Source organism: Muntiacus reevesi, chromosome 4 (genome assembly GCF_963930625.1).
Source record: "Muntiacus reevesi chromosome 4, mMunRee1.1, whole genome shotgun sequence".
Classification (NCBI taxonomy): Eukaryota; Metazoa; Chordata; class Mammalia; order Artiodactyla; family Cervidae; genus Muntiacus; species Muntiacus reevesi.
This window is the reverse complement of record NC_089252.1, coordinates 157358093-157375237: the sequence shown is the minus strand read 5'-3', so window position 1 is coordinate 157375237 and position 17145 is coordinate 157358093. Positions and strand designations below refer to the sequence as shown.

General features: G+C 41.6%; 1 protein-coding gene across 2 annotated transcripts in view; it reads right to left on the bottom strand.

Moving 5' to 3' along the window:
- Positions 1–10769, bottom strand: part of CPNE8 (copine 8) — a 255959-nt gene extending 245190 nt beyond the window's left edge. Inside the window, exon 1 of one of the 2 annotated variants that reach the window (XM_065934624.1) lies at positions 10260–10769. In XM_065934624.1, coding sequence (XP_065790696.1) covers positions 10260–10393 — 134 coding nt within the window. In that variant the 5' untranslated portion in view covers positions 10394–10769. The remainder of the gene's footprint in view (positions 1–10259) is intronic. The other variant, XM_065934622.1, reaches the window with a different exon arrangement.
- Between the last annotated feature and the right edge of the window lie 6376 nt (positions 10770–17145).

Genomic DNA, 17145 nt, shown 5'->3' with positions numbered 1-17145 from the left:
GTCTGACTCTTTGCGACCCCATGAATTGCAGCATGCCAGGCCTCCTTGTCCATCACCAACTCCCGGAGTTTACCCAAACTCATGTCCATCAAGTCAGTGATGCCATCCAGCCATCTCATCCTCTGTCGGCCCCTTCTCCTCCTGCCCCCAACCTCTCCCAGCATCAGGGTCTTTTCCAATGAGTCAGCTCTTCGCATCAGGTGGTCAAAGTATTGGAGTTTCAGCTTCAGCATCAGTCCTTCCAATGAACATACAGGACTGATCTCCTTTAGGATGGACTGGTTGGATCTCCTTGCAGTCCAAGGGACTCTCAAGAGTCTTCTCCAACACCACAGTTCAAAAGCATCAATTCTTTGGCACTCAGCCTTCTTCACAGTCCAACCCTCACATCCATACATGACTACTGGAAAAACCATAGCCTTGACTAGACAGATCTTTGTTGGCAAAGTAATGTCTCTGCTTTTTAATATGCTATTTAAGTTGGTCATAACTTTCCTTCCAAGAAGTAAGTGTCCTTTAATTTCATGGCTGCAATTACCGTCACCAGTGATTTTGGAGCCCCAAAAAACAAAGTCTGACACTGTTTCCACTGTTTCCCTATCTATTTCCCATGAAGTGATGGGACCAGATGCCATGATCTTAGTTTTCTGAATGTTGAGCTTTAAGCCAACTTTTTCACTCTCTTCTTTCACTTTCATCAAAAGGCTTTTTAGTTCCTCTTCACTTTCTGCCATAATAGTGGTGTCATCTGCATATCTGAGGTTATTGATATTTCTCCTGGCAATATTGATTCCAGCTTACGTTTCTTCCAGACCAGCGTTTCTCATGATGTACTCTACATATAAGTTAAATAAGCAGGGTGACAATATACAGCCTTGACGTACTCCTTTTCCTATTTGGAATCAGTCTGTTGTTCCATGTCTGGTTCTAACTGTTGCTTCCTGACCTGCATATAGGTTTCTCAAGAGGCAGGTCAGGTGGTCTGGTATTCCCATCTCTTTCAGAATTTTCCACAATTTATTGTAATCCACACAGTCAAAGACTTTGGCATAGTCTATAAAGCAGAAATAGATGTTTTTCTGGAACTCTCTTGCTTTCTCGATGATCCAGTGGATGTTGGCAATTTCATTTCTGGCTCCTCTGCCTTTTCTAAAACCAGCTTGAGCATCTGGAAGTTCACGGTTCATGTATTGCTGAAGCCTGGCTTGGAGAAATTTGAGCATTACTTTACTAGCGTGTGAGATGAGTGCAATTGTGTGGTAGTTTGAGCATTCTTTGGCATTGCTTTTCTTAGAAACTGGAATGAAAACTGACCTTTTCTAGTCCTGTGGCCACTGTTGAGTTTTCCAAATTTGCTGGCATATTGAGTATAGCACTTTCACAGCATCATTTTTCAGGATTTGAAATAGCTCAACTGGAATTCCATCACTTCCACTAGCTTTGTTCATAGTGATGCTTTCTAAGGCCCACTTGACTTCACATTCCAGGATGTCTGGCTCTAGGTGAGTGATCACACCATCGTGACTATCTGGATCATGAAGATCTTTTTGTACAGTTTTTCTGTGTACTCTTGCCACCTCGTCTTAATATCTTCTGCTTCTGTTAGGTCCATACCATTTCTGTTCTTTATTGAGCCCATCTTTGCATGAAACCTTCCCTTGGTATCTCTAATTTTCTTGAAGAGATCTCTAGTCTTTCCCATTCTGTTGTTTTCCTCTATTTCTTTGCATTGATCGCTGAGGAAGGCTTTTTTTTATATCTCTTTGCTATTCTTTGGAACTCTGAATTCAAATGGGAATATCTTTCCTTTTCTCCTTTGCTTTTTGCTTCTCTTCGTTTCACAGCTATTTGTAAGGTCTCCTCAGACAACCATTTTTTCCATTATTTTCCATTGGGATGGTCTTGATCCCTGTCTCCTGTACAATGTCATGACATCCATCCATAGTTCATTAGGCATTCTGTCTATCAGATCCAGTTCCTTAAATCTATGTCTCACTTCCACTGTATAGTAATAAGGGATTTGATTTAGGTCATACCTGAAAGGTCTAGTGGTTTTCCCCACTTTCTTCAGTTTAAGTCTGAATTTGGCAATAAGGAGTTCATGATCTGAGCCACAGTCAGCTCCCAGTCTTGTTTTTGCTGACTATATAGAGCTTCTCCATCTTTGGCTGCAAAGAACATAATCAATCTGATTTCGGTGTTGACCATCTGGTGATGTCCATGTGTAGAGTCTTCTCTTGTGTTGTTGGAAGAGGGTGTTTGCTATGACCAGTGCGTTCTCTTGGCAAAACTCTATTAGCCTTTGCCCTGCTTCATTTTGTACTCCAAGGCCAAATTTGCCTGTTACTCCAGGTGTTTCTTGACTTCCTACTTTTGCATTCCAGTCCCTTATAATGAAAAGGACATCTTTTTTGGGTGTTAGTTCTAAAAGGTCTTGTAGGACTTCATAGAACTGTTCAACTTCAGCTTCTTCAGCGTTACTGGTTGGGGCATAGGCTTGGATTGCCATGATATTGAATGGTTTGCCTTGGAAACGAACAGAGATCATTCTGGCATTTTTGAGAATGCATCCAAGTACTGCATTTCGGACTCTTTTGTTAACCATGATGGCTACCCCATTTCTTCTAAGAGATTCCTGCCCACAGTAGTAGATACCACGCAAAAGTACTGCCGAGAGGAGCTACCCCACGTCTGAGGTCAGGGGCGGCAGCCGAGAGGAGCAACCCCACCTCCAAGGAGCGGCGGCGGCACAGGCGCAGGAGGGCCAGAGGCGCTACTCCACGTTGAAGGTCAGGAGGGGCGGCCGTGAGAAGATACCCCTCATCCAAGGTAAGGAGCAGCGGCTGCACTTTGCTGGAGCAACCGTGAAGAGCTACCCCACGTCCAAGGTAAGAGAAACCCAAGTAAGAAGGTAGGTGTTCCAAGAGGGCATGAGAGGGCAGACACACTGAAACCACAATCACAGAAAACTAGCCAATCTGATCACAGGACTACAGCCTTGTCTAACTCAATGTAACTAAGCCATGCCGTGTGGGGCCACCCAAGACAGCCGGCTCATGGTGGAGAGGTCTGACGAATGTGGTCCACTGGAGAAGGGAATGGCAAACCACGTCAGTACTCTTGCCTTGAGAACACCATGAACAGAATTTACTCAAAAGGCCTTAAATGATAGCAGCCAGGCTATTAGCCTACTAAATTCGGAGTCTCTATGTGGAGAAGAGCTGTATTACAAAATCGTATGGCCCTTGATATCCTTAGCACATCTCAAGGGGGCAATGGTGCTATAAATCAAACTAAATGTTATGTTTTCATACCAGATGAATTCTCTAATATAACACATTTAATGACTCACAGGAAAAATTATATTGCTGCCTTAGATGATCCACTTCCTAGCCTTGGTGATCTTTTAGGAAGACAGTTTCATTTCAGAAGCTCATGGTTTGAATCCCTACTTGTAACTTTAACAAGTTATTAGCTATATTGCTTATACTCTGTTTATTTCATAAGATTGCTGTCTCTTGTATTAGATGATGTATAACCAGCCCCCAGCCAAATTAATGACAGCTAAACAACTTGAAGAAACAGATCACATTTATAATGTAGAATAATTGTAATAGCGTGATTCTAGGTATAGGAAAAAACAACAAGGGAAATATCTCCTGGATCCTATTAGGTTAGAAGATAGAGGACTCAGAGAATCTTTTTACTATCCATCAATGGGCCTAATCCAGAAATTAACATGCAGAATGACTTACCAACAAATAATTTCCACCTAACCTAGGATCAGTCTCCCAGCACCATGGGACAAAATGAAGCAATGATTATGAAATATCTCCCAATATGGTCGAATTTCCAACCATGGGGAGAGACTATGAAATGAAATGCTTTCTCCTCTATGCTCTACCAGTAAACAAGTATTTTCCAAATGAAAATTTCTGAGCTCAGATGCAAGAAAGCCTGTTATTTGAAAGCCAGCAGCTACTTCCTCCCCAGTGAGCACAGAGGAGCTAGAGGGAAGTGAGAGGTAGGTGGCCATCTGCCACATTCACCATCTTTTACAGTATACAAGGAACTAGTATGTGAATAATAAAGAAGCAGAATTGACCCCAGAGAGATAGATACATGTGAATGAAATGATTTCACAAGCCTGGATGCTTGCAGCTTCCCATATATAGAAGATCACTAAATCTCTTTATTTAGAAGATCTCTAAATCTCTTCCCATACATAGAAGATCACTAAAACTCTTTAGATTTAACCTCTAAATCTCTTGAGAGATTTAACTTTCTCTTAATTAGCAGTAAACTTTTAATGTTCAGATTACCTCCTCCTAAAAACATGTATATACTTGGCTCCCCCCCTGCTTCCTCTGAGTCACTGACTCTCAGGGTCACCTGAGATATATCTCCCAGTCCTAGCATTCTCACTGAATAAAACCTGACTCTCAAGTTTTAGGTTGCATGTGTTTTTTTTTTAATTGACAGTATTGTTAATCCAAACCAAGTAACTATAGTCACAGAGACATAAATTCATCAAACTAGTAAATTAAAACTTCTGGTGTATAGAAAAATGGTAAAAAAAAAAAAAAAAAAAAAAAAGTCTGATAAAAAGTTCCCAAAGACAATGCATAAGCCTTATGTAATATGAGGTGTCTGACAAAGAAGACATACAGATGACCGACAAATAGATGAAAATATGCTCAACATCACATATTAGAGAAATGCAAATCAAAATTACAACGAGATATCACCTCTTACCAGTCAGAATGGCCATCCTTAAAAAATCTACAAACAGTAAATGCTGGAGAGGATGAAGAAAAGGGAATCATTCTGCACTGCTGGTAGGAAGGTAAACTGATACAGCCACTATGGAGTACAATATGGATTTCTTAAAAAACTAGGAATAAAACCACCATATGACCTAGCAGTCCCATTCCTGGGATTGCAAACCATAATTCAAAAAGATACATGTACCCCAATATTCATAGCAGCATTATTTACAATAGCCAGGACATGGAAGCAACCTATATATCCATCAACAGATGAATGGATAAAAAAGTTGTGGTACATCTACACAATGGAATATCACACAGCCATTAAGAGGAACAAATCTGAGTCAGCGGTAGTGAGGTCGATGAAGCTACAGCCTGTTGTACACAGTGAAGTAAATCAGGAAAAGAAAAACAAATATAAAATTAACACATATATGTGGAATCTAGAAAAATGGTACTGATGAACCTATTGCATGGCAGGAACAGAGACACAGGGCAGACTTGTGGACACAGTGGGGAAAGGAGAGAGTGGGGTGAACTGAGACAATAGCACTGACAAATGTACTGCCGTGTGTAAAACAGATCGCTAGAGGGAAGCAGCTGTATAATATAGGGAACTAAGTTCCACACTCTCTGGTGATTCACGTTGTTGTAGAACAGAAACCAACATAGGATCGTAAAGCAATTATCCTCCGATTGAAACATATATATATATGAGGTGTCTGAGAAGACTGCAGTGCCAAGAGACCCTGACATCCTGTAAGCTTGCTGGGGTGGGTGTACAAGTTAAGAATGAATCACTAATGACACTATACAAAGCAAATGGAAATTTCTGACTACCAGGTTCAGTGTTGATTTATTCACAGATTTGTTCATTCCACCAATATTTATTTTTAGTTTAATGTGTATAACCAGCACATGGCAAACGTACTAAAGGTACAGATTCCTGGGCCTTAGTTCCAGACATTTTCATTCAGTAGATCTAATTTGGAACCTAAGAGTCTATATTTTAACAAGTAAACCTCTATCCCATGCCAGATGATTCATTCAGAGAATTACAGCATCTAGCATTTATTGACTACTTATTCTGTGCCAAGTTCAGAATGCATAAACATGGAGGAGACAAAACTTGCCCGCAAGAAGACGACAGAGACCTGCCAGGCTCCTCTGCCCATGAGATTTCCCAGGCAAGGATTCTGGAGTAGGCTGCCATTTCCAGCTGCTCTGAGAATATAGCAAAATACAGCTTGGGAGAGGATCATGATAGAAAATTGTGTTATATCTGAAGTCTGGAAGAAGCAGACAATGCTAATCAAGAAAGAAGGGAATGGAGGAAGGGACATTCAGGGCAGAGAAAATCATGTGCGCAGCCATACATGCAAAGAAAGTTTGTTTCAACAGGATAACAGAGCATGCTCTGGGACTGTACCTCTTAGCACTGTTCTGTGGTCAACTTTTATCTGGCGCCAACTTTTGCATATACTAAGCATATAGTTGTTAGGCTATTGTGAAATGGAGTATTTCCTGCTTTATCAACTAATAAGGATATCACAGCAAACTTGATTCCAGTCCTCCAAAATGTGAATTTCTGAGCCCAGAGGGCACCCAAGAAAAACAATCCGGCAGCCATCAGCCAGTCCCCCTGTTGAGCACCTTGTCCCAGAGAGCTGGAATGCATATGAAAGGAATAATTTCAATAAGCCCAGACTCTTGCGTCTTCCCATACACAGAAAAGCGCTAAATTCCTTAACTTGAGATATCTGGTTTTCCGTAATTAACAATAATCTTTTGATGTTCAGACTACCTTCCCCTTGTTGCAAACTTCCATATAACCTGACTCCTCCCTGTGCCTCTGAGGAGCAGTTTTCTCAAAGTCACTTGAGAAGCTGTCTCCTGGGCTTGAAGTCCTAAAAATTCCTACCAAATAAAACATAACTCTCAACTTGCAGGTTGTGACTATTTTTTAAGTCGACACTATGTTCAGTCATAGAGTTTATATGTGAGGAGTAGTGGGAGAGTAGGCAAGACAGGTAAAGCCAGGTAAGGACGTGTTTTTTAGAACTTTTTAGAACTCCTAGAACAAAATAAGTACTCATTACTTTCCACTTTGTATTCTTCCTTCCACATTAGATTTTAAAATTAATTTTATTACCATTATAGGATTATTGCTTCAATAAGATTCACTTGTGACATCTAATCTACAAAGTCTAGAAATATAGACTGCTATCCCTGCTTTTGGAGAAGGCGATGGCACCCCACTCCAGTACTCTTGCCTGGAAAATCCCATGGACAGAGGAGCCTGGTAGGCTGCAGTCCATGGGGTCTCAAAGAGTCAGACACGACTGAGCGACTTCACTTTCACGTTTCACTTTCATGCATTGGAGAAGGAAATGGCAACCCACTCCAGTGTTCTTGCCTGGAGAATCCCAGGGACAGAGGAGCCTAGTGGGCTGCCGTCTATGGGGTCGCACAGAGTCGGACACGACTGAAGTGACTTAGCAGCAGCGGCGGCAGCATCCCTGCTTTTATACTTGATAAGCCAGTTTCTCATTGGCTTATCAAAATGACATGCCAATAACAAAATCATCAAAATAATGTGTGAGAAACAGTGCAACAAACCAAGGTCTCCAGGAAAACAGTTAATTACTGCCTATTACTTCTCCCATTGTTTTTACCTTCATTTTATAATTATCTGTTTTCAGAATAAAACAGGAATGTTATTTTATGTTTCTAAGGTTGTGTCATTTCAACTATAGACATATTAATTGGGTAACCCAATAATTTAAAAATCTTAAAACTTACAAATTAACAAATGTTTTAAATGAATGCAAGAAGAGCTGAATAAGGAGTAGAAGGTAAGTCAAAGAGTAAGAGCTTTATCTCTGCATAAATATAGCTAGAAAACATGTGTCTCTTTAACACACCAACTTTATAGCTACTACAGAAATTCCACCACTCTTTGTCTCACACTAACCATGCCAATCTGTCTTGTCTCCGCTCATGCCCCATCTCCTCTCTGTAGCACATTCCAAGTACTCTGTTCCACAATGACCTCTTCCATTCCTCTTCATGAACCTCATCTTTGGATTTAGTCCTATGTTATTATGTGTTGTACAATATTATATTTATCTCCCAACAAGATTTTACTTTTTTAGAGAACTTATGCATTTCTCATGGAACATGGCATAGTGCTAAACATAAAATACACTCAAACACTTCCTTAGTGAATAGACTAAATGATTTCCATGAATTATATTTAACTTCAAGCTTCAATTGTTGATTTTCTCACCTCACTCAAAATGAAGATGCAAACATCATAAAGCTTTTAAAAAAATCTTAAACTGGGCACAATGAAAGGAGGTTATCAAAAGGGTCATCAGCAAATCATCAGAAGTCTTCAGTATGAAACAGCAAGGTGATTCCTTGCTCTGCTTGCCTATAATAAGGCTAAGGGACCTAAAATTGTGCCTTGCTGCTAGATAAAATCCCCACAGACAATCTAGGAAATATGCTCTGCCTCTATCCCTGTCTTCTTTAACCAATTTATTGAAGTTCAAAAGAGAAGTACTATTTCCAGAATTCCATAGCTGAATCAAGTGCAATACACTGATTCAATAAATACTATTTCCAATATCATAATAATAGCTACTATTTTTAACACTGTAACATTTTCATGTCTACACTGTGTCAGTATTTTTCAGATATCATTTTATTAAACTCTGACAATACCCTATATAAGATAAATGCCAAAATTATCTTCATTTTAGACATCAGAATATATATAAAGCCAGAATGTATAACCAGATCTCTTATGCCAAAGGCCCAGGGACACCATCATCTATCATCACAGGATTCAATTATCAACAATATAAGTACTACCAGTACTTTGGTTCTCTTCCAGAACTGTTCTTTTTGAACATTAAAAGTTAAAAACAATACATGAAATCAATGGTATTAAAAAAAAAAAAGGGTGAATCAAGGGGATCTCCAGTTTCAGAGGCAGCAAGCTGAAGGAAACTGGATTAAAGCCAATTGACCAGGATTCCCAGCACCACACCCACAGCAAAAAATCATGGGGGGGTGGGGGTGCAGGACGGGTTAAATATGGACCTTATTGGCAGGAATACTAGCTAATATCCCCACAACCCCTAAAAAGTTTATGGGAAATTTAGAGTTAACATTTATCTTCATTCCTCATACACGCCACATGCCATTCAGATTTACAGGATTTCAGGAGAAAATAAGAACTTTAGAAAATGCTGTTATTGTAGAACTTCAGGCTATGTATTACCTGTTAAATACTGATAACCTCCCTCTAGCATCCAAAGCCAGCTTCAGAAAAGAGAAAAAGATCTAGAAATTAATGTTTAAGAAAAATTTTCCATACAGTTTCACTTGTTCAACTGACAGAAATCTCAGGCATCATTTAGCTATCACCATCAGCGTTAGTGTTTAATGGTCTGAAGTCAGCCTTAAATCATTCTTCTGGCTTTCGGGTTTAGTCTTGGGACAATGCAAAATTAAATATCACTAGATTGATAGTATTTTAAGCCAGGGGCTTATTTACATCGAGACTTAACCATGTTTATTAGATTTCTTCAAGATTTCTTCCTTTTTTTTTCCCCCTTAAAAAAGGAAGGAAAGGATTTGAGGGCTTTAAAAACAAGAAAGTGTACAGGTTGTTTTCCACTGAGAAAGATCAAAGTCTGCAAACATGGGAGTGGGCTCAAGTCAGTGCTGTCATCTTAAAATCACCTGCGATATAGCAATTACGCTCCTTTATTTACAAGGAAACTGACCCAAAGAACGTCAGCCAAAGGAGTTTGAAATGTACAGCAGAGTGTAGGTTTTTACGGGCACTCAAACGTATCCACTTGCAGGCAGAAAGTCGTGATTTCCCACAGTTTAGGAAAGGCTGCGGTGGAAAACTCTACGTAGTAGGTCAAAGGCAAAAAGGCTCCCCCGGGGGCGGTGGGGGCGAGGAGCCGGGGAAGCAAGCTGGATGGCTCCGGGAAGTGGGTGGGGAGGAAGCCGCCTGGTTTGGAGCCAACTGTGCCAACCTCGGGTTTGCAGAGCCTAGCGGAGGGAGTCCCGGGCCGCTGCGCGCATTGGTCACAGCGCTTTTGGCAATGGTGCGCCCTTCCTGTCACCATCCAACCCCGCGGCTCGAGTTCGGGACGTGAAAAAGGGCTCGTCAAGTGGGCGGCGGCCAGGGCTTCCCGCCGCTGAGTCACAGCCCGGCCAACTTTTACAACATCTCCCCCAAAGGAAATGAAGTCTCAGTCCCGCAGCCCACCACTCGCTCCTGGTTCTGGCTCTTCGCTCCGCCACTCGATCCGGCGGTGACTCGAGACCCACAACGGAGCTATTTCCCACTCAGGGCGCAACTTGGCACCCTCGCGGAGCCTCGGCGTACCCTGCGCGCTCGCCGAACGCTACCGACCCGGTAGATGCGAGGACAAAGCACGGAGGGGAAGGGCGCCTCCTCACCTGCAAGACACGGACACCTCCACTCGCGTGGCCGGGATGGCCGCGCTCAGCTGGTTTAAATCCCCGAGGCCCGAGGAGCTGGTGTAGCGGCTGTCCATCTTGAGAGGCGCCGTGGACTCGTCTGGCACCCACATCCAGAGCTCCGGCCGACCCAGGGCACCTAGCCCAGCTCTAGACAAACAGGGCTGGGGATTGAGGGTGGAGGCAGAGGAAGGAGGCGGAGGCAGTTCGCGGAAAGGGGGAGGCAGAGAAGAGGCGGATCTCAGTGCGGAGCCGCGAGGGAACAGGCCCGCAGAAGCTGAGGCTGCCGAGGAAGTGGCGCACCCGGCTTTCGGCTTCCCTGCCCCCCCGAGCCGAGCCGAGCCGAGCACACTCCGCGATCCTTCACTCGCTCTAGGCTTCGCGCTCGGCGGAGCCACTGGGCAGCCTAGCGGGCTTGGGGCATCAGACACAGACCCCAACCGTCTAGTAGAGCGAACCGCTGGCCGGCTTGGCAAGCGGTCTGTGCTTTACCTCCGCCTCTTCACACCCACGCCTGTTCCTAAATCCCGCGTCATAAGCCCACCCCTTTCCCATTTCCCGGTGATCCTCATCTCGCCCTCCGAGTCCGCGGAGGTCCCCCTTCACTGTGCCCGACAGCAGATGAGCCGAATCCTCGCTTCTGGACTGCCCATTCGGCCGCTTAAGGGTTGGGGGCAGTGAGACGGACTTCGGGACGATCTGCAACCTTCTCTGAGCAGCGGTAAAGTAGCAGATCAATATACGGAGCAAGGCGAGAGCAGCGGAAACCTAAGGTGGAGCGGGGGGCGGGGGGAAATATTTGGGATTTAGGGAGCAATCTGGTTTCCCTCTTCCCTCATGTCTTCGGGATAACGGCGGGTGGGGGGCGGGGTGGTGGGGGTACTGATGTCTACAATTCTTTTACCGTCTGGACTCTCCTGCGCCTCCTCGCTTCCAAATGCGTGGAAGTTACGCCCTAAAACCTGAAAGTCACAACAAAATAGGACTCCCAACCGGTAAGACCTGAATAAAGCTGGACAGAGAAAAACAGAACTAAGCTGGAGTGAGCGCCACGTTTGGGAAGCTGTTTTCTGGGAAGGCCAGACTTGTACCAGTATGCAGAAGCTGCAAAAGCCAGAGGAGGTTCCCGCCGCCCCGCTCCTTGGCCGCGATCGTTATTACAGGCATGTTCCCTCCTGCCTTGCCAGGGCGCCTGCTTGTCCCTAAACGGTTGCCACCAGGGGGAGACAGAGGTCAGCACTCGAAGTATTGCAAAAACAAGAAAGGGGCGAGGGCTGGAGGAGGGACGATGAGTGAGGACATATCCATCTTTCTTTACAGCACCAATAACTGAGCTGCCAGCTGGCAAGACTGACTCAGGGGGCAAACCGTTTTCGTGGTTGAGGACCTGCCCTACGTTGTAATATTTTAATAAACTGGGAGCCACCTGTCTAGAGAATCTATAGAGTTGCAGATGAGGGTGTGTGAGTGCAGTCTTGAGGCTTTATGCTGCCAAGAATCCTTCCCCATGTTTCATTCTTGGTTTCCTTTCCCTATTGCCCCCCACCCACCGCTTGTCACCCTTTAGTTTAGAGTTCTCTGTTCCTCCTTCCCTTTTCCTGTTTGGAGATGCTCCAAAACTCTAGACATTTCCATTATGCTAACCAAAATTAGTTTTGGGGAAGAGACTTAAGTATATTTTTTAAGCTAACCGTACTTCTATAGACTTCCCTGGAGGCTCAGACGGTAAAGCATCTGCCTACAATGCGGGAGACCCGGGTTCAATCCCTGGTTCGGGAAGATCTCCTGGAGAAGGAAATGGTAACCCACTCCAGTATTCTTACCTGGAAAATCCCATGGATGGAGAAGCCTGGTAGGCTACAGTCAATGGGGTCGCAAAGAGTCAGACACGACTGAGTGACTTCACTTTCACTTTCATAGAAGCCTATTGAAGAAATAAAATTAAGACCTATTCTGTGTTTAGTAATCATGAAAATATGTTCTTGTAAAATTCTTAATAAAAGCATCTTTTAAAGACATTTTAAGTATTTCAAGAAATGTAGGGTTTATTCTGTGAAAGTTCTTAAAGTTGGCTAGTTATCACTATATAATCATATTCAGATGAACATCTATAATTCTAGAAGAAATGTAAGCTGTCATTTTTTTTGTTAGATAAAAGAATCATAGAATTTCATCTTTGATTCTTCTCTATGCATAAAGTTGTCCTGTCAGATTAGTTATTTAAAAACAATACAAAGGTATTTATTGGACACATATAGGCCATAAGGGATGATTGGAATTTGACTAAGTAATGATGGAGCCAAATGGAGAATCTCTTTACAGTCAGCAAAAACAAGACCGGGAGCTGACTGTGGCACAGATCGTGAAATCCTTATTGCCAAATTCAGACTTAAATTGAAGAAAGTGGGGGAAATCACTAGACCATTCAGGTATGACCTAAATCAAATCCCTTATGATTATACAGTGGAAGTGAGAAATAGATTCAAGGGATTAGATCTGATAATTAGAGTGATTAGAGAGATTAGATTGCCTGATGAACTATGGATGGAAGTTCATGACATTGTACAGGAGACAGGGATCAAGACCATCCCCAAGAAAAAGAAATGCAAAAAAAGCAAAATGGCTGTCTGAGGAGGCCTTACAAATAGCTGTGACAAGAAGAGACCTGAAAGGCAAAGGAGAAAAGGAAAGACATATCCATTTGAATGCAGAGTTGCAAAGAATAGCAAGGAGAGATAAGAAAGACTTCCTCGGTGATCAGTGTAAAGAAATAGAGGAAAATAATGGAATGGGAAAGACTAGAGGTCTCTTCAAGAAAATTAGAGATACCAAGGGAACATTTCATGCAAAGATGTGCTCAATAAAGGACAGGATTGGTATGGACCTAAGAGAAGCAAAAGATATTAAGAAGAGGTGGCAAGAATACATGGAAAAACTGTACAAAAAAGATCTTCATGACCCAGATAATCACAATGGTGTGATCACTCACCTAGAGCCAGACATCCTGGAATGTGAAGTCAAGGGGGCCTTAGGAAGCATCACTACGAATGAAGCTAGCGGAGGTGATGGAATTCCAGTTGAGCTAGTTCAAATCCTGAAAGCTGATGCTGTGAAAGTGCTGCACTCAATATGCCAGCAAATTTAAAAAACTCATCAGTGACCACAGGACTGAAAAAGGTCAATTTTCATTCCAGTCCCAAAGAAAGGCAATGCCAAAGAACGCTGAAACTACCGCACAATTGCACTCATCTCACACGCTAGTAAAGTAATGCTCAAAATTCTCCAAGCCAGGCTTCAGCAATACATGAACTGTGAACTTCCAGATGTTCAAGCTGGTTTTAGAAAAGGCAGAGGAACCAGAGATCAAATTGCCAACATCCACTGAATCACTGAAAAAGCAAGAGAGTTCCAGAAAAACATCTATGTCTGCTTTATTGATTACACCAAAACCTTTTACTGTGTGTATCACAGTAAACTGTGGGAAATTCTGAAAGAGATGGGAATACCAGATCACCTGACCTGCCTCTTGAGAAACCTGTAAGCAGGTCAGGAAGCAGTAGTTAAAACTGGACAGGGAACAGCAGACTGGTTCCAAACAGGAAAAGGAGTGCATCAAGGCTGTATATTGTCACTGTGATTATTTAACTTATATGCAGAGTACATCACGAGAAACGCTGGGCTGGAGGAAGCACAAGCTGGAATCAAGATTGCCGGGAGAAATAAATAACCTCAGATACACAAATGACACTACCCTTATGGCAGAAAGTGAAGAGGAGCTAAAAAGCCTCTTGATGAATGTGAAAGAGGAGTGTGAAAAAGTTGGCTTAAAGCTCAACATTCAAAAACCTAAGATCATGGTACCCAGTCCCATCACTTCATGGCAAATTGATGGGGAAACAGTGGAAACAGTGGCAGACTTTATTTTGGGGGGCTTCAAAATCACTGCAGATGGTGACTGTAGCATGAAATTAAAAGATGCTTACTCCTTGGAAGGAAAGTTATGACCAACCTAGATATCATGTTAAAAAGCAGAGACATTATTTTGCCAACAAAGGTTCATCTCGTCAAGGCTATGGTTTTTCCAGTAGTCATGTATGGATGTGAGAGTTGGACTATAAAGAAAGCTGAATGCTAAAGAATTGATGCTTTTGAACTCTGGTGTTGGAGAAGACTCTTGAGAGTCCGTTGGACTGCAAGGAGATCCAACCAGTCCATCCTAAAGGAGATCAGTTCTAGGTGTTCATTGGAAGGACTATGCTGAAGCTGCAGCTCCAATACTTTGGCCACCTGATGCAAAGAGCTGACTCATTTGAAAAGACCCTGATGCTGGGAAAGATTGAGGGCAGGAGGAGAAGGGGACGACAGAGGATGAGATGGTTGGATGGCATCACCGACTCAATGGACTTGAGTTTGGGTAAACTCCAGGAGTTGGTGATGGACAGGGAGGCCTGGTGTGCTGCAGTTCATGGGGTCACAAAGAGTTGGACACGACTGAGCAACTGAACTGAACTGAATGATGAAGTTAAGAAGGTGTGATTCAGGTGCTGTGTGGCCAGCAACTGTTGAATGTGTCAAAATTGCTTTGATACATTGAGTTCAAGTAAGAGCTGAACACTCAGGTGGAAAGTACAAGAGTCTTTTGAAGCTATGGTGAAGAAATAGGATTGCTGAGGTTGGAGTCAATGGCTTAGAGTTAGAGTTGAATCCAAGGATATGGATGAACACTCCAGGGAAAAAGGAGAATGAAATGTAAAAATAAGAATCAAGTAGGATGAGTATGTGCCCTGGACGAAAGACAAAGAAGGATCCCACCAAAGAAATGGATAGGGAAGAAGCACTTGAACAAATAGGCAAGAAAAAAGAAAGCAAGATAAAGGTAGTAAGGAAAAGGAAGAAGAGGCTTTCAAGGGAAAAAGACCAACAGGATCATTATAGCAGATCCTGCAGGGGTCGCATTACTACCTTGTTTTTTTCCTGATGCTGCACTTTCCTCATTCTCTTACTTGGACACTTAACCGATATTATAGAACACTAAATATATTCCGTTATTATTCTAGGTCTATTCTTCATTCTTCTGCTGAAATGCTTCTGGAAGCTCACCTCTAGCCCCATTTCACTGCCTTGAGCATGAAGCCCACCCTATTCCAGAAGTCATTAGTCCCAAAACTAAGTATCGAGTAAGGACCTCATTGCTGAGGACCTCACACAGAAGCAAGCTCTCTGGCATTTTACGGCCATAATGTGTAAGGAACTAATGCCTAATTTTCAAACCTTATTTAGACCTTTTTAGAGCAGGGCAGATAAGCATTAATTAGTATATGGTCAGAGTATACTCTGGTTTCTTACCTGCTTGGACAATTAGAAGATGCATTAAAATGAAAACTTTATTAGAGACTAGAGAAGCATAAAAGATAAGTACACAAAACTTAGATATTTAATAATTTAGTGAAATTAACACTTAGCACGTTTTTTGATCTATTTTAAAATAGTTATTTCCATGGAACTTTCCCTAACTGCCCAAGAGATTTGGGCAAAATTCTACAATTTACAAAACTGTTTCATACCTTAACAATTGCTGTTAAATTCACCATGATTTGTCACAGTAAATGGGGCATTTTCTATTCAAATTCAAATAATTCAATCACTGTGCTTCTCAAGTAAGTCTCTTATAATGTTGTAAGTTAATAGAAATAAACATGGGTTTCAGTTTTTAGATGCTCAGGAAAAGATCACATAGACACTGAGAATGATGATTTTGTTTTAAAAAGAAGAACCTGAGTTGTTTATTCTATGAAAATGTGTTGCGGTTCAGTTTCTGCTTTAATGAAAGATAATTTATGGCATTTTTTAAGCTCCTCTTTAGTTAAAATTCATCCAACAGCTGTCCAAGGAATCTCAATGTTTTAACATCATAACATAGTCCTGTTTTTGCCTATGGATGTTGAGGGACCAAAGCCCCATAGATATATTTGCCAAATAATATTGATGCTGTTAAAGAGATTCATAGTAGGAAATCAGTCCACTGAGACCCACACATCTTATTGACTGGAGTCAAGCTTTTTTATTTTGAGGGCTTGTTTTGCAAATACAGACAGTAAAATAAAGTAACGCAATAGCCCACTTAAGTCAAAACAGCTTATTTAGATGACCTCACAGTGTCCTTGGACTTTTCAAATGCTGTTCTGATCAGTCCATATTACTGAAAATTATCTTGGTGAATGAGGAGATCTGAATCTTACAAAGTCCTACATTTAACTCAGCAATAGTTTTCTAATGAAACAGTTTGAGATGCCCTTTAAAAACACTATTTTAGAGTGTTAAAAGTTCAAGTACTTTTTACAAACTCAGTGTTCATGTGTTATACTCTGAAAGTTATTTTATTTTTATAAAAGCAATCAAATAGAATTCAATATTTTAAATTAATTCCCTAAAACAGAAAAAAATGACCAACATCCCAATAGAAAATAATGAAGCAGAGGACAGAAATAATTAGTTCACAGAAAGGAAATAAAATAGGTCTAAAATATATAAAATGATACTTAACCTCACAATTTTAAAAAGCAATTCAACAATAGATGAAGATACTACTCTTTCCTAGTATGCAAGTATTGTCAGACTGAGAGACACCCTCATACATTTTTGTTAGAAGTTTAAGTTGTATGACCTTTAAAGAGAACAATGTGATAATAGTTATCCAAGTTAAAAATGGTTTAGTTGGATATCTATTTGATACAATAATAAACTCTAATCCATAACTTATACCATATACAAAAATTACCCAAAATGTATCATATATCTCAACTTAAAACCTAATAATATAAAATTTCTGGAAAAAGATATAAGAGAAAAATTTTACAAGCTTGAG